This window comes from Gracilinanus agilis, chromosome 4 (genome assembly GCF_016433145.1).
Source record: "Gracilinanus agilis isolate LMUSP501 chromosome 4, AgileGrace, whole genome shotgun sequence".
Lineage (NCBI taxonomy): Eukaryota > Metazoa > Chordata > Mammalia > Didelphimorphia > Didelphidae > Gracilinanus > Gracilinanus agilis.
Window position 1 is genome coordinate 96728622 of NC_058133.1, and position 26744 is coordinate 96755365.

At 33.7% G+C, this 26744-nt stretch overlaps 1 protein-coding gene across 1 annotated transcript in view; it reads right to left on the bottom strand.

Moving 5' to 3' along the window:
* KCNT2 (potassium sodium-activated channel subfamily T member 2) overlaps positions 1-26744 on the bottom strand; it is a 549106-nt gene that overhangs the window by 376653 nt on the left and 145709 nt on the right. The window contains exon 3 of the mRNA XM_044674907.1: positions 20079-20178. Coding sequence (XP_044530842.1) covers positions 20079-20178 — 100 coding nt within the window. The remainder of the gene's footprint in view (positions 1-20078; positions 20179-26744) is intronic.

Consider the following 26744-nt stretch of genomic DNA (forward strand, 5'->3'; position numbering starts at 1 on the left):
GCAATATGGATGAGTATTTAAAAAAATATAAACTGCCTAGGTTAACAGTAGAAGAAATAGAATACTTAAGTAATCCCATATCAGAAAAAGAAACAGAACAAGCCATCAAAGCACTCCCTAAGAAAAAATCACCAGGACCAGATGGATTCACAAGTGAATTCTATCAAACCTTCAAAAAAAACTAATCCCAATATTAAACAAACTATTTGACATAAGCAAAGAAGGAGTTTTACTAAACTCCTTTTATGACACAAATATGGTATTGATCCCAAAGCCAGGTAGACCAAAAACAGAGAAAGAAAATTACAGACCAATCTCCTTAATGAACACAGATGGAAAAATCTTAAACAGAATACTAGCAAAAAGACTACAGCAAGTGATCACGAGGGTTATTCATTATGATGAGGTGGGATTTATACCAGGAATGCAAGGATGGTTCCATATTAAGAAAACCATTCACATAATTGACCATATCAACAAGCAAACCAACAAAAATCACATGATTATCTCAATAGATGCTGAAAAAAGCCTTTGACAAAATACAACACCCATTCCTATTGAAAACACTAGAAAGTATAGGAAAAGAAAGGCCTTTCCTAAAAATAATAAATGATATATATGTAAAACCATCAACAAACATCATCTGCAGTGGGGATAAATTAGAAGCCCTCCCAATAAGATCAGGAGTGAAACAAGGATGCCCATTGTCACCTCTATTATTTAGCATTGTACTAGAAACACTAGCAGTAGCAATTAGAGAAAAAAAAGAAATTGAAGGTATTAAAATAGGCAATGAGGAGATCAAGCTATCACTCTTTGCAGATGATATGATGGTCTGCTTAAAAAAATCCTAGAAAATCAACTAAAAAGCTAGTGGAAAACACAACATTTTTAGAAAAACTGCAGGATACAAAATAAACACGGGTAAGTCATCAGCATTTCTACAGATTTCCAACACATCACAGCAGCAAGAGTTAGAGAGAGAAATTCCATTTAAAATCACCCTAGACAATATAAAATACTTAGGAATCTATCTACCAAAACACAGGAATTATACAAATACAACTACAAAATCCTTTCCACACAATTAAAACTAGATCTAAACAATTGGAAAAACATTGAGTGTGCATGGGTAGGATGGCTAACATAATAAAAATTACCATCCTACCCAAATTAATTTACTTATTTAGTGCTATACTCATCAAACTACCAAAAAATTTTTTTAACCGAATTAGAAAAAACTATAACAAAGTTCATTTGGAAGAAAAAAAGACCAAGAATATCAAGGGAAATAATGAAAAAAAATATGAAGGAAGGGGGACTAGCAGTATCAAATCTTAAACTGTACTGTAAAGTAGTAGTCATCAAAACAATATGGTACTGGTGAAGAGACAGAAGGGAGGACCTGTAGAATAAACTTGAGGTAAGCGCCCTCAGCAATACAGTCTATGATAAACCCAAAGAAACCAACTTTTGGGACAAAAACGCACTATTTGACAAAAACTGCTGGGGAAAATTGGAAAACAGTTTGGGAGAGATTGGGTCTAGATCATCATCTCACACCATATACAAAGATAAATTCAGAATGAGTGAATGACTTGAATATAAAGAAGGAAACTATAAGTTAATTAAGTGAGCACAGAATAATATACTTGTCAGATCTCTGGGAAAGGAAAGATTTTAAAACCAAGAAAGAGTTTGAAAAATTTATAAAATGCAAAATAAATAATTTTGCTTATATAAAACTAAAAAGTTTTTGTACAATCAAAACTAATACTACCAAACTTAGAAGGGAATCAACAAATTGGGAAAAAATCTTTATAACAAAAAACTTCGACAACGGTCTAATTACTCAAGTATATAAGGAGCTAAATCAATTGTACAAAAAACCGAGCCATTCCTCAATTGATAAATGGGCAAGGGACAAGAATAAGCAATTTTCAGATAAAGAAATCAAAACTATCAACAAACACAGGAGAAAGTGTTCTAAATCTTTAATAATTAGAGAAATGCAAATCAAAAGAACTCTGAGGTACCACCTCACACCTAGCTGATTAGCTAACATGACAGCAAAGGAAAGTGGGCAATGTCAGAGGGGATGTGGCAAAATTGGGACAATAATGCATTGCTGGTCAAGTTGTGAATTGATCCAACCATTCTGGATGGCAATTTGGAACTATGCCCAAAGGGATTTTAAGACTATCTGCCTTTTGATCCAGCCATAGCACTGCTTGGTTTATACCCCAAAGAGATAATAAGGAAAAAGACTTCTACAAAAATATTTATAGCCACCCTCTTTGTGATGGCAAAAAATTGGAAAATGAAGGGATGCCCTTCAACTGGGGAATGGCTGAACAAATTGTATTATATGTTGGTGATGGAATACAACTGAGCTCAAAGGAATAATGAACTGGAAGAATTCCATATGAACTGGAATAACCTCTAGGAATTGATGCAGAGTGTAAGGAGCAGATCCAGGAGAATGTTGTATACAGAGACTGCTACACTGTGGTACAATCAAACATAATGGGCTTCTCTAATAGCAGCAATGCAAGGATCCAGAGCAAGGCTGAGGGAATTATGAGAAAGAAAATTAGCCACATTCAGAGGGAGAACTGTGAGAGGGGAAACACAGAAGAAAAACAACTCTTTGAACACATGGGCTGATGGAGATATTATTGGGGAGGTAGATGCTAAACAATAACTAGTCCAACTATCAATAATATGGAATTAGGTCTTAATCAATGATACATGTGCATTGGCTACAGGGGGTTGGGCAGGTTTGGAGGAGATGGAAAGCACATGAAATATATAACTATGGGGAAATACTAAAAATAAAATAAAATTTTTTTTAAATTTAATTTAATTTTTAAAAAAAGAATAACTTTATCATTTTGTACAGCACAGTTTGCTGGCATGACACAAAATTACCAGAATATTATTGTTTATAAAATAATATTCAGTGAGGTTCAAATGTGAATCAAATAAATCAGAAAATTATGTTTTGAGAAAAATTAAAGTGGTTATCCTGACAAACATAGAAGAGCAAAATATTGACAATAAGCACAACTCAGGGAACCACTAATTGTTTTAGGAACTAGGTTAGCTATATTTCTACAAAAAATTAAAGTGGAAGAGTGTTTTGATTCCATAGATTACTTTCATGAATAACATTCACAAGATAAATCTTGTGAGAAAGAGAGACTTGGAGGATCCTTTGACCCAGGGCTAAAGTAAAAAGCAAGTCTCAAGTTTACCAGGTAAAAAATTATACCATATTCAACTTTGGGCAAATATTATTAGAATGAACTAATACTGACAGCTGACAATACTGACAATGAGCTCAGACTGATAAAATGAATGAAATTTAATTTTGTCATTTCCATCAGTAACTGGGCAACTGCACAGAAAAAGTTTGGAAAAATTATTTTTAAAATTCAGTTAATGTTTCACTCTTTTGTGATTCAATTTTGTTTTAATATATCTTTCTTTAAAAAATATATAGCTGTCATCCTCTAGAATTGGAAATGACCTGGGTCTCACTAGTCCTCTGAGAGATCCTAAATTGGCAGACTTTCCAACTCTACAAAACAAAAATGTTACTTTGAAATTTTCATATATATTTTTTAAATTTAATTTAATTTTTTATTCATTAAAAAAATTTTCCATGGTTACATGATTCATGTACTTTCTCTCCCTTCTTCTCCCCCTCCCCCATTGCCAATGCGCAATTCCATGGGTTTTACATTTTATATAGATTTAGCTTGACACTAACTTAACAAAACTATTTTCAACAAACTGGAGATAAGTAACTAAGGCAATCACCTTGTGGGCATACAAGGAGACTCAATTAATAACATTTTAAAACATTTTTTATAAATAAAATGAGGTAAGGGGATGGAAAGCTGCTCTGAGAGTGAATTCATTCATTTCTCTTTTATGACAATACCAGTTACATGTCTCTGGGCAAGTCCAATACTCTCTTGGGACTCTAGGCTAGTGTTATCAAATTCATATAGAAAAGGAAGCCAGTAAACTGTAGATTCCTAACACTACAAATCAACTTATTTTTTTATATTTAATATCTACTTTTAATTATATATGTATATATATTTTAACTCTTACCTTCTGTCCTAGAATCAATATTGTCTATTAGTTTTTAAGGCAGAAGAGTGGTAAGGACTAGGCAATGGGGGTCAAGTGACTTGCCCAGGGTCACAAAGCTGAGAAGTGTCTAAGGCCAGATTTGAACCTAGGACCTCCCATCTCTAGGCCTGGTTCTCAATCCACTGAGCCACCCATTTTCCCCCTTTAATTATATTTTTATTTACTTTGTTAATTAACTCCTAATTTCATTTTAATGTGGATCCAGCAGCATGGAATATTGTGGATATTTGGACCATATGCTGCCAGTGGGCTATAGGTTTGACTTTTCTGCTCCAGGCAATTCTCTAAAATTATGAATTGTGGAGAATACAACCTATATTGGTAGAAGGAGTTCTTCACCAGTAATTCATAACACTGTTAGAATTATGAGAAGGGAAGAGAGTAAAGCAGGAAGAAAAAAGAGAAAGGAAGGAAGGAAAGAGGGAGGGAGAAAAAAGGAAGGAAGAAAGGAAAGAAGGAAGAAAGAAAGAAAGTTAGAATAATTGTTTGCTGATCCCAGAAAACTCCAAATGCAGGGAAGTTACATGTGTTAGAGCAAAAATTAAAATCTCTAGTGGATAGAGACTCATAAAAAGTATAATTTTCAATCTTTACTTAGGATTTTCCTAGACTTTTTCTGCCTAATTACACAGTCTTTACATTGTTTATATTTGCCATTGAAAGCCAAAAAATTTTGTTGCTGCTGCCTTTAATATGGATAGGAAGAATATACTCTTTGGGTTAATACATAATAGTACTACCTATTTTATTTGAAGCCCTCTTATTCAGATTGAAAGTTATAACTATATTGAAAAATATGAGTGCTATTTTTTCACACCCAAATACCATAAAATCATTCATAATAATAATATTTCTATTTGAATTTACCCTGGAAAATGAACATTAAGATCTTGTGCCAAATATATGCATATAAACATATATATATATATATATAAATTTTAAGTGGATAATTTTGTGGCTTTCATTGTTATTTCAAACCTGTGATTTTATCAGTATGAATTCCAATCAAGGAAATTTTATCTATCAGTAAAGATTAGTAGCTCTTTGTAATTTGGAGTCTTAGAGAGTCACATGGAGCACTGAGAGGTTAACTTACCTGGCCATGGTTACATAGCTAATACTCAACAGAAGCAGGACCTGACCCACAAGATTAGTTTTCTACCAACTATGGCAGAGTGTGCTCTCCTACAGACATTGATATGGCTAGTTTTGTGGGAAATAGTCAAAAGGAATTTAGTTTGAAGGTAACTCAATTTTTATGTAAATGATTGCAATAAAATGAACTGTAATCATATATATATATGTGTATGTGTATATATATTAGCTAACATATTTTCTAGTATCATGGATATCTTTTTGGAAAGGACATATAGAAGCCATCTAGTCCACCCATTTGGTTTCAGATAATATCCCATCTAAATTATACCAAAGAATTGGTATTTTAAAATAAAATTTTAAAATATTTGAATCTTCAATTATATTAATTATAATTAATTATTAATGATAATCAAGAAGTCTTTCCTAAACCTCATTCAACACCCTCCACTCTTTTCAGTTGTAACAGATCATAGCTACTTGGCATATGTATACAAATTTACTCTCTATTGTGAAAATTCCCCTTCAATCTTCACCATCAATGTTTTACACTTAACAATAATGAAGTCCCTTAATAAAAGTTTACTGAGTGAATTGAAATTCTCTAAATAGTCCTGAATCTTTTAGTCTTCCTTCATGTAACCTATTTCCTGATTCTTTTAGTCCTTTCTTCCACTTGTTTCAATTATAGTCACAAAAATGAATGAAATCATCTATTAACTAACTCTTGAGAGACTGAGAGTATTATTGAACTTACCAAGAATTTGTTGAGAAACTATTAAGCACAGTGCTTAGCCTCAGAAAAGTCACAGTTTGCTGCCAATGCAAAACACCTACTAAGAGAACTGGGAATCTTGTATTTGACTTTAAATGGGAATGGGGAATGGGAGAGGTGGAGCAAATCACTGATTAACAGAGAGGAAGGAGAAGGTGGTACAGGTAAGAAGAGAAGTATAAAGAAGGTATAGAATTCATGAGTTACCAAGCTGTAAAGTTTTATCTTTATGCTGTATAGCCCAATAGAAGCTCTTTATAGCCAAGGGATTTTAAATTTTATTTTACTTTTTAATCTCTGAGCCATAACAATGACCTGAACAAAGAAGATATTTAATAAGTGCTAGTTAAACAGAATTGTTTATTTGTTTAGTTAAATGTATGGGGTAAGCAAAATGGTTTAACCAAGATTATCTTATGTGTTTCCACAAGCTAGATTGTTGTTTTATGAATCCCAACTTCTGCTTTACATTTCTAAAACATTACTGAAAAATCTTAGCTAGCCTGAGCATATTTTATCCCTCTATCAGTCACTCCTTTCTCTTGACACATATTGGCTATAGAATAAGCCACCTACACAAGGCACCTAATTTCTAGTGCTCTAGACAACTTTCTATTGTTATATTTCAGAAAACATTCACCCCATCTGTTCTCTCCATCTCCACACACTAGTGGGCATTGGGAGAGAGAATTTCCTTAGCCAGGAATTTTCAACAACACTAAATTACATGTCCAATGTCTATCTATAACCCTGAATGGGATAAAAGTCACCACCAACCACTAATTACAATTACAAACCTGGAGTCAGAGATTAAGAGTGGAAGAAACAGTCTTTATTCTTCTCACAAGAAGGGAAAAATGCCCTAGCGTCAAATACCAATGCATGGGTGCAGTTATAAGCATTATATAGATTCCTGATGCAAGAATCCCTCCTTCCCTCTGTCCAATTACCCCATTGTCAGGGGGGGGGGGTCAGGACTTACAATCTAGGCTCTTAAGTATGTCCCAATCAGAAAACAGCAAGCTACATAGTGTGCGCTCATCCATCATACCAATCTTAGAAAAAGGAAGGTAACCATGTCTTTGGGAGTGACTCCTCTGACTCCTAAAGGTTTGAGAAGATAAGGAGGTAGAATAGTCTAATGGCTCTCATCTTTGAAATGAAATAAGAAGTCTCCCCACTCACTGGGCCTGTGAAAATAATGAAATGTCCTTGAGGTCTTATTCTGCAACCCTAAACAGACTTTCATCCCTAAAAGGGGAGGGTAGGATGAATATCCACCCTGAGAAGAACAAATTAATTCTTTTCATTCTCCACAACCCTATCAGTCAATAGATTTGTTATACAGTAGATTCTTTGTTACTAGCTCTGGCAATTAATGTTTTCCATGTATAGTCATAAAGTATGTGAAAGTATGGATAGACAAAGTTATTACTGTTATTATAAAAGTAAGCATGTTAAAAATGATTTATAGCTGGACAATCATATTATTAAAGAACAGTAGGTTGTAACGTAAAGAGTACTAGACTTAGGATCAAAACTGACCTGCCCTAGCTTTGCCAAGAACTGGGTAGCAACAAGAAACTGTCTTTTCAATGCTTCAGATTCCTCATAAAAATTAAGATTACACCTAACTTCACTGGTTTATTGATTTGTAATTTTATAAAGTGCTATATAAATGTAAAATATTATTTCTGTCACATTCTGTCACTAAATGTAATTATCTGTACTCACATAATTTTTAAAAACCCCTTTATTCTTTGAAGTTAATTGGATTTTTAAGAGTCATCCATGTAATCAGAACCTATTTCTCAGACCTTGAATTAATTGTTGTTTGTTAGAATGATAGAGAAAACCCTGAAGTTCCTCCCATGATTGAAATGTTAAAAGTGCCTGCTCAGTTTTCAATTAACTTCCAACTTTAATGTTCACTGTTGATAGTTATTCAGATAATTATTTATCCTACAAGAAGATTAATCTCCCTAAAGCATTGCTTTGATCTGGCTACTCCAGGGATCAAAAAAACTTCAGAGACTCATATCAGAACTTAAGAATGGGAGTGAGAATGATCTCAGTGGCCATCTTGTCCCCACAGACTAAATTATTTGAGTTTTAATGGTTCCTCTTTGCATTATGGCATGATAACACTTGCATGGGATTTAGAACCAAAGACAGTATAATATTATTCAGATATTTCAGGCCCTTCAAAATCCAGTTTAATTTATCTTTCAAGCTTTGTTTCCCACACTCCCCTAGAAAATAATATAAATTAACGTCAGGTTGATGATCTATCCTTCATTCCCTAAAGATATTTTGCAATATCCTATCTACATACCATTTTCAATGTTATTCTTTCCACTTCAAATAACTTTTCATTTATGCTTATCAAAGTTCTATCCACTCTCTAAGGTTCAGTCATCTGAAATGTCATCTCTTTACTGAAACCTTACTTTCCCATCAGCACATGTCATCAATAGCAGAAATCTTTAGCTCTACCTGGGCAAAGAAGTTTGAAAAACAGATGGCTTCAGGCAAACAAGCATCTGAACCTCTTTTGCAATTCCTCAGACACCTCTCTGACTCATTTCTGGACACAAGGGTTCTCACTCAGAAGATCTAAGAGACTGCCACCTGACAGTCAGCATGTTGACATCAACTGCTCTTATAAGCTATATAACCCATAATATTAAGGACAGGTTTTATTGTAAACCAAGGGAACAAAACGAAACTTTTGCAAAAAAATGGAATGATAAAATAAAACTTTCATGGTCCTTGGGGACTTTCAAGGATGATTTTGTAGAATCTCATCATTTAACTGAGCCCCCAGGACAGTGAGTGAGCTGAGCTTGACCCAACGTCATCTATGTAGTTCGTAGCACAGCCAGGATTTTAAGTCAAGCCAAAACTATAAATAAATGTAAATAAAATTACTTGCTTTATGTTAGGAACTGTTCTAAGTGTTAGAGATAAATACAAAAGTGAGACAATCTCTATCTTCAAGATTATATTTTAATAGGCATCACATATAGGGGAGTAGTGGGCAAAAATCACACCATTATATGTATCTGTGACTTAAGAAATATGGGAGTCAATTAATAAAGCCTTTCTAAAACAATGGTAGCTTTGATTTGGTTGCTGTTCTCAGAGCAATGGGTGGAAATAAATATTGGATCAGAATTAGAGAAAAGTGAATGGCAAGATGTCCAGAACAAACTTACTAACAACTTCCTGGGCTAAAAGAGATTCTCTCTTAGGAAGCCGTGCTCATCCCTCTTTATAAATCCAAAACAACATACCATATCTTAGACAGGAGTAATACAATTCATCTAATCTCCTTAATCACTTTGTTTCTTCCATTTTTTTGTTAACCATCCTACATTGCCCTGTATTGTGAGTTATTTTATGTGACTTATTATGTGCTATATTAAATTATAAGCCCATTGAGGGCAGTGACCACATCAAACCTTACTACATCATACATAACAACTAGCACATTTCATATAAGCAGAACCAAGAAAACATTGCTTACAGAAACAGAAATATTGTCTGAAGAATGACTTGTATATATCCACCTCCAGAGAAAGAACTGATAAAAAGAAATAAACAAGTCATAGTTTTATATATACATATATCTTTATGTCAAATGATTCCCTGTCTAAAGGTGGAAGGCTATTTTAATGTAATAAAGACACAAATAAATAAATTTAAAGAAAGGGTAATTGATAAAAACTCGACTATATTAAGAAAATTGACCTATTATAACATTGTTTGTTTCGCACATTTTAAAAATACACAATATAGTAATTTATTCTTCGTTCTGAATGTTAGATGATTAAAAGTTTTGTCTGTAAGTTCCTCAAACTAAAAGTTTTGTCTGTAAGTTCCTCAAAAAAGGCTTTATCATATAGCTCTTCATCACTGTTTATTAATATATTTAGTGATTTAATATGTCTCCTTATAATTTAAGTGAATTAGACAATTTAAAATAAAGAGAATAATATACTGGGAGTAAATTTTGAGTGGCATAATACATGATACAAAAACAAAAATATATACTTTCTGAAGCTTTATTCATCTAAAGACATAAAGAAGAAGAATTTTAAGTAATAGCAGGTTTTAGTGCTTGCTTGTTTCTCATTTGCAATACAAGTATTAAATTCCATGAGGGTGTTTGTTGTTTGTTTTGTTTTTTTCTGACGCATTAACCAAAGGCATTGTTACATAAAGAACTGGTTTCAAAGTCAAGAATTCTTGGGTTCAAAGCTACCTATAAATTATGATAGCTATGTGACATGGAACAAGTCACTTAAGACTCTCAATGGTCCAGACATTTTTTTTATACTATAAGTTACAAATAATGTCCCAACCTGCATTGCTAGAGGGAGTTACCTACCTTCCCAGGAATTCCCTATATCAGTGCAATCAAAAGTCAAATACCCATCCCTATCCCTATTTATCAATGAATTTTTATATTAGTGAGACTTCAAGAAGTTAATGTATTATGTCATTATTATAATTTCATGCATTTGACAGTAACAGTCCATTCATATGCTTGAATTTGTCTATGCTGACAAAGTTTTCATTTCAGTTCATTTCTCCTGAAGGAGAGGGTATATAATACAGCAAAGCTACACTGAACATTTTCAGCTTTATAGGATCAGAAGCTATAATTAAACAAATCTCTTTGCTGATTTTGACTCATTAATTTTAAGTGGATCCATCCACCCTATTTCTGTTTTTCATTAAGCAATATGGACATCAATAGTACATTTTATTCAAACTAGAATCCAAAGTTATTCTGTTACAGACTCCTTTCTAATTGCAATCATATGATTTTTAAATGTATATTCCTTGTGATTTTAATTTAACAATTATAATTTAACATAAAGAATATATTATAGAAATGTTAATTGTATGGAACTTTGCTCATTTTCATTTCAATCAACACAATGTTATGAGCTCTTATGCCCTACTTGACCCCAAACAAATAATAAGATTTTCCTAACAGCCCAATCCAAAATTCCTGGTCAGTGCCTAAAAAGTTCATACTCTTTAAAAATCAACAAATTTAAAATCAGTTATGATGACCATAAGATAGGAATTTTATTTTGGACTCTGTATTTTAATGTCTTTGAGAAAGAATTCATTTTATATATAAAATAAACTAACTGCTTTTAGAAATGTTTCTTTACTCTTGATGGAAATATCTACATAATGATAAAAAATCTATGAGAAACATAGAAATAGCCAAACACCTGGATCATTTGTCTAACATGATATCAAAAACTTAGATGCTTGGGTTCAATAAAGCAAAGCATTTGGACAATTGCCCACAAGATGCGATAAATCTTATAACAGTAAACATTAGGATTCCCTAAAAAGTTTTAGCTAAGAAATGGAGTGATACATTCTATCCAGTTTCAGATTATTAAGTCATCCTAGGCATTCAAAATTCAAATGCTAAGTATTCTTTTGACAATCCCTTCCAGTACTAATTTTTTGACAGTACTAGCACTATAATCAATCTCTCACTAAGTGAACCTTTTCGCAGCCTTGTCTCTTTACAAGTGCTTTTCCAAAAAAAAAAAATTCTGTTTCACATTTCTCAAAACTCCACCCCGACTTCATTCCTATACACTCTCTGAACATTTTCAAGAGACTAAGGATTCTTTTTTATGAAAAGACAAAAGCTAGCTGAAATGGAGCTTCCTTTAACTCTATTCATGTATGTTTCAAAATGTGTTTGAAGGGGGCAGCTGAGTAGCTGGGTAACTCAGTGGATTGAAAGCCAGGCCTAGAGACAGGAGGTCCCAGGTTCAAATCTGACCTCAGATACTTCCCAGCTGTGTGACCCTGGGCAAGTCACTTGACCCTCATTGCCTATGCTTGCCACTCTTCTGCCTTGGAGCCAATACAAAGTGTTGACTCCAAGATGGAAGGTAAGGGTTTTAAAAAAATGTCTTTGAATCTTCACCCAGTATGGGTGAAGATTCTCCTGCTTTCCTTCTATATTAGAGGAAGGGGAGATTTGCCTTCTTCCTAAAACTAAACCTTTCATCATTAAACTCCTAATTGCACTCATTCTTTCTTCTTCTAGGCACCTTGTTTTGAAAATTCTCCTTCCTGAAGCATCATTTACTAGATGCCTCTTGGGTGTCACGAAAGGGGGGAGAATGAAATTTAGTAAAGTCATGAAGCATATGGTCTAGTGGAAGAATGTAATGAACTTGAGGGGTGAAAAAAATTACATTTTACTTTCACTCATTTCTAATTAAAATTTAACTTTTTTTATGACAAAATTTTTTAAAATCCATTATTCTAAAAAGGTATCTAGAGATTTCATCAGACTACCAAATAGAATTAAAAAACAAATAAAGGTAAGAATTCCTATTATATATACTTAATAGTAAATATGTTATTTCTACCTAGTAGAATGTAAATCATGGATTACTTGCCCAAACCTGATATTTTGTTTTACCAGGGCCTAGCACAAAGGCTGCCATATTCTAATCAGTTTTTTTTTTTAATTTTACTGATATTTATTGAAAAGTGACTAGGATTACAATAGACAGAGAAAGACAGAACTAGAAAAACAAATCATGGTATAGGAATCAGTATGAGCAAAAACTGAGAGGGACAATATTAGGGCTATGTTATAGGACCACATATGTCCAGCTTAGTGGGAAGAGAATATGTAGAAAAGAAGGAAGAAAAGTTAGAGGTAAGAGGAAAAGTAGACTACCATCTGAATTTTTTTTCTTTTTACTATCAAACATCTACTCACTGCTCAAATGTTTCTATCTAGAATTCTTTTGAAACTTTTCACAATAAGGCTACCAATGTCTTAGAAACTGCTAAAAATAATGGATCTTTCTCCTCAAACTTCATGATCTTTCTGTGGAATTTAATATGTGGTAAAAATGGAAAAAAGTGTTGAGTTTGGAGTAAGAGGAATTTAAATCTTCCCTCTGGAACTGACCATCCTGATATTGGGCAAATGATCCAACCTCTCTGGGAATCAGTTTCTGGGATTAAACTAGATGATATTCTGAGATCCCTTCCAGCTCTAGATCTATGATACAATTGCAACTCCATTTTGAAAGACTAATGTCTTTGGGCTTCTGTTATCCTTCTGTGATCACTTTTCTTCTCTCTGAACACCCCTTTCTGTCTTTTTTTTCCTTCTGCCTTCTAAATGCTAGAAAGATCCTTGGCCTTCTCTTTCTTTTCCATTTTTTCCTTTTGGAAGTCTCAAGCATTCCCATTATTTCAATACATTATTTATTATAAAAAACTTTTGTAAATAACCACTGAAGACAGTTAGCATATGCCATAAATTTTATCTGAGATTGGCTCCAATTTACACTGCCCTTGTCTCATTCATTAGAATATGAGATACTTGAGGGGAAAAAGCTATTGTTTGTCTCTCTTTTTTTCATAGCACTTAGCACAGTATTTTTCACTTGGTAAATTCTTAATAAATGTTTGATTGATAATGGAGGTAAAAGAGTTGAAGGACTTCCCATTCTCTGGCATATCTGGGAGAAAGGAATGTTCTTTGAAAAACAAGAATCATTAGAATGTTGGAGTTGAAAAATACCTCATTTATCATCTAGTCCTACTAGTACCAGTAAACTATTCTCTAAAAGATACATAAGAATTGACCATCTATCCTTTGCTTAAAGATCTTAGTGACAGAAAACCAATGATCTCCATAGGCCACCCACTCCCCTGTGACAGCTCTAATAAGATTTGATATAAGGTATTTGGCAATCTTTGAAGCTCTATATAAGTAGTGTGTGTATATAATTAGTGATAAGGGTTGTTTTATTTTTTTTATTACTTAGAACATGCCTGAACATTCCTCTCTGCCACTACTACCTATTGCCCAAATTTTTCCCTCTGAGGACAAGTAAAACAAGTTTAATTGCTTTTCTGCATGACAGCGCTGCTTATTCCAAAAGACAGCTATCTTGGCATTTCAAGAAGACATAGTGAATCAGGGGGAAAATAACAAAGTGAAAGAAAAACCTGACAAGACAATGGAAAATCCAAATGTGCTAGATGATTGTGAAATGTGAAAAAGAAAAAGAAAAGAAGGACAAATGAACTAATAATTTTTAAATTTATTATATTTGAGGCTTCTTCCATTTTGAGGCTTTAAATAAAAATGGAATGGTGAGTGCAACCAAACACACATAATTGCTTAGATAGACAAGTCATTGCATGGCAGGTACAACATAGGAAGAATATCAGTAGGAAGAATCAAATAATTCTCAGGAGGCAACACATAATAAAATGAGTTGTAATAACTTAGGATTTTATATGCCTATAATCAAATGTGCAGAGTATGGATAATAAACAAGATGAAGTAGATACCTTAGTAAAAGAAATTTAACTCCTACATTATGAGTATCAAAGATACTTAAACAAATTTGATTCATTATTTGAATATTACATTGAAAAGGTATGCCTTATTCTAATGGAAAAGGTGGAAAAAAAAGACTGGAACATCATTGTGTATCAAAAGGACATATTCTTGTAAGAAAATATATCAATCAATTAACAGTTATTAAGTACCTACTATGTTCCAGGCTACATAAAAACTGCTATATATGAAAAGGAGAAGAGACCATGCCTTTGGGTGAAGATTTATGGAGCAAGTAATGTTATATCATTTTAGGAATACATTGTAAAATGTCAGAAAGGGGAAACTGATGAATTTTAGAAGATGATCATAAATTTGGCCTAGAAACAAAGATATAGTAGTGATGGAGGACTTCCAATGTCTAAATATCTGTTGGAAGCATCTTACTCAACTAAAAGTAAAACAACTAATAAAGGGAACTGCTAAAACATATCTAATTGGGTCAAAAAGATTCAGTTATAGATGTGAGAAATAAGAAAAGTTTTAAGAAGAAGTAGCCATGCCATCTTTGAATTCATGATAGATAACAATGGAGACACTTGCCATCATTTGAAACCTGCCCTACATATAGAGAAAAGACATTTAAGAGTTCAGAGACTGGGAATAGGTAGGTCATTTTCCTTATACTAGATATCTACAGAACAAGTCAAGTCAATAAGTTAGTAGCATGCTCTCAAGGGAGAAATTTTCATGACATAACATTGCTATTTCAAAAAGATGATTGATGATTGTTGGGGATACAGGAAATCCACTGATCAATTCTTATTTTAAAAGGTAAATAATTAAAGATGAATAACCAAAAGGATCTAAATGTCAGTAGAATATGAAATCCTCATGGTTGGGAACTGTTACATATTTGTCTCTTTATCTACCAGTCCCTATTATAGTTCCTGGCACTTACAATAAAATCTAGTTGGCTAGTTGATAAGCACTTTAAAATGCTTTGTAGAATTTATTTAAATCAAATTACAGTCTTAAATAATGTTAAGAAGGCAAAATGCAAAACTGGATGAATCTTGCAATTAAGGTTAAGAAAAACAATATGGTCTACTGCAATGGCCTGCTTCTTGGCCTTCCCAACACAATTCTTTCCCACTCCAATCCATTCTCCACTCAAAGTGTCAAAGTGATCTTCTTTAAGTACAAGTTTGACCATGTCAACCCTACCCAATATACTCAAAACGTTTCCTATCAACAATAAGATCAAACACAAAATTATTTAGCACTGGGAGCCCTTTACCTCATGGCTGACTCCCAACTGTCCAGTCTTCTTATATCTTATTCACTCCCATGTATTCTACCCACCACTGTCAATGGCCTTGTGATTCCTTTTACAAGACAATCCATCTGTCAACTCTGAGTATTTTCACTTCTTCTATGCCTAGAATTCTCTTCATTCTCTCCTTCCTGGGTTCCTTGGGTTTCTATAATTCTCAAATAAAAATCTGTCTTTTTATTTTTAAGCAAGGTGCCTTTCCTGGTCCTCCTGAATACTAGTCACTTCCTCTATTGATTATTTCTCAATAATCCTATGTGGAATTATTCTTGTTCATAATTATTCATGTTGTCTCCTCCATTAGTCTATAAGTTTCTTGGCAGCAGGTACTGTCGTTTCCTTTACTTTGTGTCCCTGTTCTTAGCACAGTGTCTGGCACATAGTAGTCACTGAGAAAATGCTTATTGCCAGACTGTAAAGAGGCACAGACCTAATAATCTAAAATTTATTAGGATTAAAAATAAAGTTTCAAATTAGGGTTCAAAAGTTCAACTTCATAAAGAGATGAAGGGGAGATGTGCCTAGACTCCATTCAAGTGAAAAAGACATGAGAATTTTAATGTGATGAAAATTAAATGTGAGTCAACAATGTGACTTGGTGAAAAAAGTTAATAATCATCTTTGGCTGTGGTAATGGAAACATAGTGTACAAAATGAGCAAAGTTGTGATACTATTCATATGCAAATAAGGCAGCTGGAGAAAGGGGAAAACAAGGAGAGGTTTTAAACATTCATATCTCCCCAATTTTGTCTGTTGTCTTCAACTATAGGCCTTTAGAGTGCCAGGATAAGTATGTAGAGGATGTAGTTTCACTGTATAGAAACACTCGATTTTTTCCATTCCATGTAATCTCCCCATTAAAAGCAAAAATAGATACTCCGCATATTGTGCAAGTTTTATAATAGATATATGTGATTCTTTTACGGTTGGTAATAATTAAGTGCTCTCTGTACAAATATATTCCTGTATCCTAGAGTTCCATTTCTATGGTTGGAAGTATATAAAGATAAGAACAGTTCTAATATAGAATTCATAAGAATCCTTGGCTCCCATAGGAAATCACAGATTTAAAGTCAGGGGTTAAAAAAATGTACTTAACATTAACAGATGTTTTCTGAGAACAGTAGCAACAGATATCTACACAACGCCAATTTTGGCAGTCTCTGCTAGTACCAACTTGAAAAGGGACCAAGACAAGTTCCTAAATAATTTATGTGACACATTGATAGACTGACTAGCCAAGAAAACGGTATAATTATTTCACTGAAATTTGTAATTTTAAAAAAGCTATTTTGTGGAGGAATATTATTCACATAGGTTTAATATAAAATATCTAAATTGAATATAATCATCAATAATCTTTACTAATATTACTTTCTTTGGTAATATTACTAATCTTTACTAATATTACTAATCTTTACTAATATTCAAGTATGTTAAGTGTTTGTAATGTACCAGTATTGAGGTCTGCAGTTACAAAGGTAAAAATAAAGTAGCCCTGCCCTCAAGCATCTTGCATTTCAATTGAGTAAAACAACAAGTAAATTCAAAGCATATTTAAAGTTATTCTGAAAGAAGGGGTAAAATAACAACTGAAAATGACCTCACAAAGAAGAAATTACTAGAGCTAAGCCCTAAAGGGAACCAAAGATACAAAGAAAAATAGGTGAGAAGAAAGAACATTGCAAACATGGAAGATAGGCAATGTAAAGACATAGGAGCAGATGATAAAATGTAATTCATAGACAGGAAACACCAAGTAAGGTAGTTTGACCAGAGCACAGACTAGGTAACAAGAAATAATGTGTAATCACCCCAGAAAGAGAGGTTGGAACCATATTGGGAATAACTTTAAAAGCCAAAATTAAGAATTCACTTTTATCCTAGAGGTACTAGGGAGCCACTGGGGCTTAATGTTCAAGAAGGCAGCATGATCAGACCTGTGCTTTAGAAATAATAGTTTGGCAGCTCTGTGGAAGACAAGACCAGATGCAGGGAGACCAATTAAAAAACTTTTGCAATAGACTAAGTATAAAGTCAAAATGGAGAAGAGGGGGGGGTGGATGTAAGAGAAGCTGTGGAATTGGAATCAGTGAGACCTAGAAATTAATGGATATGGCAGAATAAAGGAGAACAAAGATTTGTGTAAGATCATGAACCTAGGCAAATGGTAGGATTGTAGTGCTCTCAATAGCAACAAGCTATAAAGAGGAGGAAATAAAATTAATAGATTAAATGATATATGATGAAAAGATCATAGGTTTAGTACTTGAAGGTATACTGGAAAGCCCCAACATCTTATTTAAAATAAGGTGGAATACAAAGATTTGACTTGCCTATTTATTACAAAGCTTTTGAATAACAGAAATGAGATTTGACAAGAATCTTACGAAATCCAAATCTATCACTGCTTTCATTGCAGTTGCTTATGAAACATCCAGGTAAAAATGCCTAGGGGTCAATTGGTGATGTGGGACCAGAGCTCAGGAGAGGTGAGGGCTGGATGTACAGATTTGGCAGTCATCTACACAGACATAATAGCTGAATCCAAAGGGGTTAATGAGATAGATCATTGAAGAGAACATAAAGAGGGAAGAGAAGAGAGAAGAGAAAGAGGGGGAAGAAAGAAAAAGAGACAGAGAGAGAGAGAGAGAGAGAGAGAGAGAGAGAGAGAGAGAGAGCAGGCCCAGCACATAGAGTCCAAGGAGACACTCACACTTAGGACATGTAAAATGATCTAACAAGTAGTCAAACATATAAAAGAAGAATAAGAAAAAAAGCACTAATTTATACTGCATAAACCAACAGCTTGCTAATTTAAGAATAATATAAAAACTATCTACCATTTAATAGATGACATGCAAACTAAATTCAAAGACCTAAGTAACAAAATTCAGTTTAATTCATCAGATAGGTACTGAATACATGAGACCTTCTGTTTGGTACTGAGGAATATAACGATTAAAAAACCCAACAACAACAAATTAAACAAACCCCAGAGTTCTTACATTTAAGATATTTATGTTTTAATTGGCCTACCTGATTGTAGAGCCTATTAAGATGTCCAAAATATTCATATCCTTAAGATTTCCCAGTTCGGGGTTCAGTTAAACTGATTAAGGTATGTTGAGTGGAAAGAAAACTGGGCAACTTTAAGGCCCAGCTCTTTGACTTGCTACCTACTTAACCTCTAGGTCTTTAATTTCTTCATCTACAAAAGAAGGTGGGTAGAGAAGATCAGTTCTAACTCTAAATCTAATCCTATGATTCTCATGTTGGAAGGGAGATGAAGACATTTTGTGTCTCCTCTCTGCCTAGCTTAGAAATGAAGCATCAGAAACAGTTGGGTAAAGTAAGAGCACAGTAAAGCTAGGATTGAACTACAGGGCAATGTGCATGAAGTTAAGTGAATGCAAATATAAATAAGATAGCAAAGATTGGCTTCTAGCTATTTAGAGGACAAGTACCCACCTGGTACAGAGCAGATGGAAAGATTAGAATAACAATGAAGGGGAGCCCTTGAAGAGTAGATAAGTCAACCACATAATGACTCAAGGATCCTTAAGATCTTTGGTTCTTTCAAGTTAAGAAGGATTTAGGCATGCATTCTGAGAAGCTGTAAAAATCTATATATGCATTAAGTGCTACTGGTTCAGTTTCTCTGAACCTGAGAAGACTGAGCAAAGATAACTAGCTTCAATTTTTCCAGACTTTTTCCATACTATTAAATAAATACTAGAAAGTACAAGAAAGTAAATATAGGAGTAGAGTTAAGGAGGTCTAGATTCAGACTAAAATTAACAGGATGACCAAGTTACTTTTTAAATTTAAATTTATTTGTTTCATTAAAATACCCAGTTAACTCCCCTGATTCCTGGTCTTTTCCTCCCCATATTAGAAAAGGAATCATTTCGGGGAAAAAAGTTTATATATGAAACTATGACTTATTTAGTTCTATTTATCAATTCTTTCTCTTTAGGCGAATATACAAAAGTCATTCTTTAAACAATATTTTGTTGCTATATATAATGTTCTCTTTTATGAAATCTATCAGGGATCTAGGAACAAAATGATTGATTTGTAAACCAGAATTTCCCACAGCGATAAAATCAAAGGTCAGACACATACAAACATCTCACAAAATGAAAAGCATATAAGGAAAACTACAATAGTTGTCATATCATTTCTGAAAACTAGATCAATTTTTTTTAAAGACAAACTTTCTTTCTCTGTGAAATTTAAATTCTAAATGGCACAAAGTGGCAATAAAACTGTGCTTAACACTTTCCACAAAACCTGAAGGAACAATTTACAAGGCCAAATTTTAAAAAGTTACCATTTATTTCCTTGCGGTGGAGGATCCAGGAGTACTCGAATTATGTATAATAAGCAGCTTAATACCTTGAGGGAAAAATTGAACAAGCGTATTCTTAGACCTTTAACAAAAAAAGAAAAAACAATCAGTTTGTTTCAAATTCAAATTCTGTTCAAAAAAATCTAAAAAAAAATGTTAAAAATCCATCTATAGAGTTCTTATATTGATTGATATTTAGAACCTGCAGTACCTCAATATTCAGAACTCTTTGTGGAATATCTCTATGATGCAACTGAATTTAAGTTACCCAAAGATTTAAAAATGAGAGTGTAACAGAGTGCATGAACTACACATAAAAGCTTAAGTTTCCTGCTGGGATGAACCCCAGACCCCAGAATCTACACAGTATAAAATTCATGTTTATCTCAGGTGGTTTAATAGTTACTTGAATGTGTTAATGTACATGATTATTTAAGGTTCTCTTTATTATTCTCTCTGAATCGTCTCTTAAAGGTTCTCTCTGAATTGTCTACACTGTGGAAATCCAGCGATTATGCTGAATACAATTATCATCTTCATCATTTCTATAACTTGTATGAAAAGATTTGTAAACATTATACTTATATACATGTATTTATTCTCATATACTCTTCATATCAATGCTTTAAGATAAATGTTACTATTGTTCTCCCTATAAATAAGGAAAATGTAACTGAAGAATTATTCAGTCATGCAGTGAATAAAAATCTGAAGGAGAATTTCTAAATCCAAAACCCAAGTCCAGCATTCAAAACAATCTGATTCAGATTATGATTCATACTTTTTGAGATAGAGGAAATCAGATGTTAAGCAAACCCAAAATTCCATCTTTATTAGTTTTATTTCTTACCAGAATCCACTTAATTTTTTTAAAAAGTCATATCATGAGTTTAACTATTCTTGAAAAGAGAAAATTTTGTAGAAGTATCTTATAATAGATATACACATTTTAAAAAGCCTTTAATTTATCAACATGGAATCTAGAAACCACAAACTTGTACCCTAGTAAGATTTGATGAAACCCAAGTTTTAAGAACACCTGATCAGCTGGAGACTACAAAGCTTGTACTGGTTCCCTGATCCCGTGAGAATCCACCCTGAAAGGAATCTCAGGCTAGCAGTTTCAGACTGAATAATGGACCCTAAGTTAAATGGCAATCCCAGTTAGGTGGGGCTAAGCAAAAGCTGAGTGTCTTTTTAGCACAGTAGGCAGCACATCAGTCTCATAGGCTGAAGGTCCTGAGTTGGATCCTCAAAAAGGGGATGTGGCACAATAGGAGAAGCTTTGAAAGCTCGCAATGGCTGTTAAAGTCAGCCAATAGAATGCAAAAATATCTTTTATGTTTTCTAGATGTTAATAATCTGGAAGTAATAATGTGGGACTCTAGGTTTCCCATTGTACCCCCAAATTAGAAGTGCCTTAGGTCAACTATAAGCAGGAAAATTCCTTTGCTTCCTTGCATTGGTGTTAAACCTAAAAGAAAGGGTGGGCGTGGTCTTCAAAGGCTAATGATAAGAAAGACCCTTGAGAGAATTATTCCCCTTGGATTCTCCCCTAGGTTTTCAGATGGACACAGAGATACATCTCCAGACTATGCTTTGATACCATCAGGTTGTATCTAAGTCATATATTTGTCCCCTAAACTATGAAGGTAACCCCCTATGACTTCAGGACATAAGACACTACTCTAAGCCCCAGTAAGGTGACCAACTCCTCAGCTTTTGCTGGAATTCATACTCTCCTCAAGTCACATATCACCTGCTATAAATAGAGTATAAAGCACTCTGAACACACCTCCTCTGGGAGGCAGCTTTCATCTATGCTATTCTTCCAGTCAAATTCAACATGAATTTCCAATTAATAAATTTCTCTTTTTATTTCTAAGCTAAGTTATGAAGTCATGCATTCCTGCAAAGGTTACCCATCCCAAAACCAGGGTGTTCACCTCAAGCCCCCCACAGCAATGATACATTTTTAAGTTGCAAAAGTGAATATCTGTTTAATTTCTATTTTCCTCATAGGATTCTCTATTGAAATATGTAAAACATTTTTAGGCTATCCTCAAATATCTCTGTCCATCTCTGTTGCAGTCTGTCTTCTGTTTCCATCTATCTCTGTCTCTCTTCTACCTTTAATTATGAAAACTATCACATATGGTGTGGTATAAGCTGGTCTTTTATTGTCAACATAAGACAACACTGATGTAGAAGTAATATCAAGTATAAACTAAATATACATTAAAAGTATACACTAAAAATGAGCTAGTAACAATAACCAATAAGCAGACTGCAAAGTACAATAGAAAGACCGCTGAACCTGATATTTTAATCTCAGATACTATCTATGGGACCATCAGCAAGTCCCTTAACCTCTCAACCACATCTGTAAAATATTGTAATAGCAACAATGTCACAGGTTTGATAGGAGAATCAAATGAAATAGCATATTAAAGTGACTTTAAATTATGATGAAAATACTAGTTATAATAGCTATCTATCTACTAAGAATCACTAATTCGGAATAGTTAGGTCCATGTCAGACCTTGAAAAGGAGGGTGACATATAATGAACAGACAACAACTCAGAAGCAAGAAAACAAATTCAAATGTCAAAAGTTCAATGAAGGTGGATCAAAATCAGGTGGTAATCTTTTAACTATACACAGGTGATATGATTAATTAAGGTCAATTGAAAACAGATGCTGGACTTCTGGCTTAAGATGGCTGCATTGTAGAGGGAGGACTCTTCCTCTCCTCACCAGTGACCAATAAAGAGTCCCTCAAAAGGAAGAAGAAAACACTTCAGATGAACAAAGGAATCACACAGTAGGTTCAGCATTGAAGATACGTGGGATTTGGGCATTTCCATGCTATAAGGGGGTAAAAATAGCTCCTTCCAAAATGCAAGCTGATCAACCCTACCCCACTCCACCTACAGTCCCAGAGTCAGAGCAAGCATACCAACATCAAAGTGAGTGAGGGGTAATCTCTGAGGTCTTGGGAGCTGACTAAAAACATCAGCTACTTACCCCCAAGAGCAGATAGACTTGGGACCCCAGAAAGCTGAAGGGTATGGACCCTGGGCACAAAGATAGAGCAGAGAGGGGAGGAACACATTAGAAGCCATGGAGACTTGAAAAGTAGCCTCAGGCAAAAAACATTCTGTAGCTCCCTACACAGAGAGCCTGCACTCCTCACTCAGATTTCTGGAAGGGAAGGGAAGGGAAAACCAGCATAGCAATGGCCAGCAACTCTCAAGAAATAAAATCTTCACCCACCAAAAAGAACAAGAGAAAGGCATTGATCCTGGATAATTTTTATGGAGAAAAAATATCCAGAATACAGAGGAGACAGGAGAGGACGACAAGTAAACACATCCAAACCTTCAAAAAAAATTGGAAATTGGTCACAAGCTCTTGAAGAGTGAAATAATTCTGAAATTATGAGAAAGACAAAAGAAAATTGGCAAGAAAAATGAGAAATAGTTCAAAAAGAAAATAACAGTTTAAAACACAAAATTTCCCAATTAGAAAAAGAAGCCCAAAGATCAAATGAAATGATAAGCAAATTTAAAACCAGAAATCACCCGCTAGAAACCATTAAAAAGCAGGATACACCAAACTGAAAAGGAAAATTAAAAGATCATAGAGGGAAAATCAGCATTTAAAGACCAGGATTAGGCAAGTAGAAAGTAATGATCTCACAAGACAGCAAGAATTAATAAAACAAAGTAAAAAAAAGTGATAAAATACAGGGAAACATGAAATATCTCACTGAGAAAATTAATGAACTTGAAAACATATCTAGAAGAGACAATTTGAGAATCACTGATCTACCTGAAAACCCAGAAATAAACAGAAACCTTGACATTATACTACAAGAAATTACCCAAGAAAACTGCTCTGATGTTCTTCAACATGAGGACAAAACAGACATTGAAAGAATTCATACATCACATTCTACATTAAATACTCAAAAGATAACCCCCAGGATTGTAATTGCCAAACTCAAGAGCTTCCAAACTAAGGATAAAAATATGACAAAAAGCCAGAAATAGACAATTCATATATCAAGGATTACCAATCAGGATTACACAGGATCTGGCAGCCTACACACTAAAAGACATTAAAAGACCATAAGGCATGGAATATGATATTCAGAAAGGCAAGAGGATTGGGTCTACAATCAAAGATCACCTACCCATCAAAATTAACTATAAACTTCCAGGGGAAATTATGAGCTTTCAACAAAATAGAAGATTTCCAAGTATTTATAAAGAAAAGACCAGAACTAAGCAGAAAGTTTGATATCCAAACACAAAAATCAAGAGAAACATGAAAAGATAAATAAGAAAGAGAGGGGGGAAAGATTGATTTTTGCTTAAATTTTCTTCTTTTAGGGCTTCAATAAGGTCAAATTGTTTATATTCGTATATGGAAAAATGTTATTTGTAACTCTCAAAAATGGTATTCACTATTATAGTAATTAGAAGAAATATTCATAAATAGAGGTTGGGGTACTAAGTGGTCTAAGATGATATACGAAACAAAAGAAGGGGGGGTGGAAGATGACACCAAGAGGAACTTGAAGAAATAAGAAAAATAGGATAATTTATACCACACAAAGAGGCACATGAGAAGGGGAAGGAAAGAATACTAATATCACAAGGAAAGGAAGAAAGTGCCAATAGGTAATACTTAAACCTTACTCCCGTGGGAATCAATTCTGAGAAGGCAGAGTATCTAGATCAACTCGGGTATCAAATTCTATCTTACCCTACAGGGAAAGTGAGAAGGTAAAACGCAAGGGGGGGAGTGGAGGAAGGAGTGCAATAAGGGAGGGAAAAAGAGGGGGTAGGGAATTTAATAGACACTAAAAAAATAATAATAGGGGAATAAAAATGGAGGGGGTGTAAAGGGAAGTAAAATAAGGGTAGGGATTAGGGGGACTGATTAAAAACAAAACACTGGTTTAAATAGCAAAAGAATAGAGGGCAGAACTAGGGGAGAGGAAATCAAAATGTTGGGGAATACACAGGTGGTAATCATAACTCTGAATGTGAATGGGATGAACTCACCCATAAAACAGAAGCAAATAGCAGAGTGGATTAGAAACCAAAATTCTACCATATGGTGCCTACAAGAAACACACACACGAGGCAGGTACACACAAAGGGTAAAGATAAAAGGCTAGAGCAAAATCTATTTGGCTTCAACTGAGAAAAAGAAGGCAGGAATTGGAATCATGATATCTAACAAAGCCAAAGTAAAAATATATCTGATTAAAAGAGATAGGGAAGGTAATTACATCCTGATAAAAGACAGTATAGACAATGAGGAAATATCAGTACTCAACATGTATGCACCAAATGGTATAGCACCCAAATTTCTAAAGGAAAAACTAGAAGAGTTCTAGGAGGAAATAGATAGTAAAACTATAATAGTGGGAGACCCGAACCCTACTCTATCAGATCTAGATAAATCAAACCAAAAAAAAGTAAGAAAGAGGTAAGAAAAGTAAATGTAATCTTGGAAAAATTAGAGTTAATAGATATGTGGGGAAAAATAAATAGGGACAAAAAGAAATATACCTTCTTTTCAGCTGCACATGGTACATTCACAAAGATTGACCTACTAGGGCAATTATGGACAAATTATTCCTTGTGGCCCAGATCCAGGCCATAGTTTGCTCATCACTGCTTAAGCAATTCCCTAATCACTATGCCCCCACATCCAGATGTAGTGATTAAGGAATTGCTTAAGGCCATGATGGGCAAATTATAGCCTGGATCTGGCCCACAGGGAATAGTTTGCCCATCACTGTACTAGAGCATAGAAACATGGCAAACAAGTGAAAAAGAGCAGAAATAATAAATGCAACCTTTTTAGATAATAATACAATAAAAATAATTATTATTAATGATAAATAGAGAGGCAAATCAAAAATTAATTGAAATTAAATAATATGATTCCCCAAAATCAGTTAGTTAAAGAATAAATCATAGAAACAATTAATAATTTCATTGAAGAGATAAGACATCTTACCAAAATCTATGGGACTCAGCCAAAGAAGTACTCAGGGGGAAATTTATATTGAGTGCATATATTAAAAAATTTAGAAAGGGCAGTGGTCAATGAATTAGGCATGCAAATTAAAAAGCTAGAAAGGGAAAAATCTCCAGATGAAAACTAAATGAGAGATCCAAAAATTAAAGGAGAAATCAATAAAATTGAAAGTGAAAGAATTATTTAATTAATAAATAAGACCAGAATCTGGTACTTTTAAAAAAACAAATAAAATAGACAAAGTACTGGTTAATCTAATAAAACAAGGAAATAAGAAAACCAAATTAGCAGTATCAAAGATGAAAAAGGGAGACTTCACCTCTAATGAAGAGGAAATTAAAGGAATCATTAAAAACTATTTTGGCCAAATTATATGGCAATAAATATAGCAATATAGATGATATGGATGAATATTTACAAAAATATAAATTGCTTAGATTAACAGCAGAAGAAAAAGAATACTTAAGCAATTCCATATCAGAAAAAGAAATTGAACAAGTCATCAAAGAACTCCCTAAGAAAAAATCCCCAGGGCCAGATGGATTCAAAAGTGAATTCTATAAAACATTTAAAGAACAACTAAT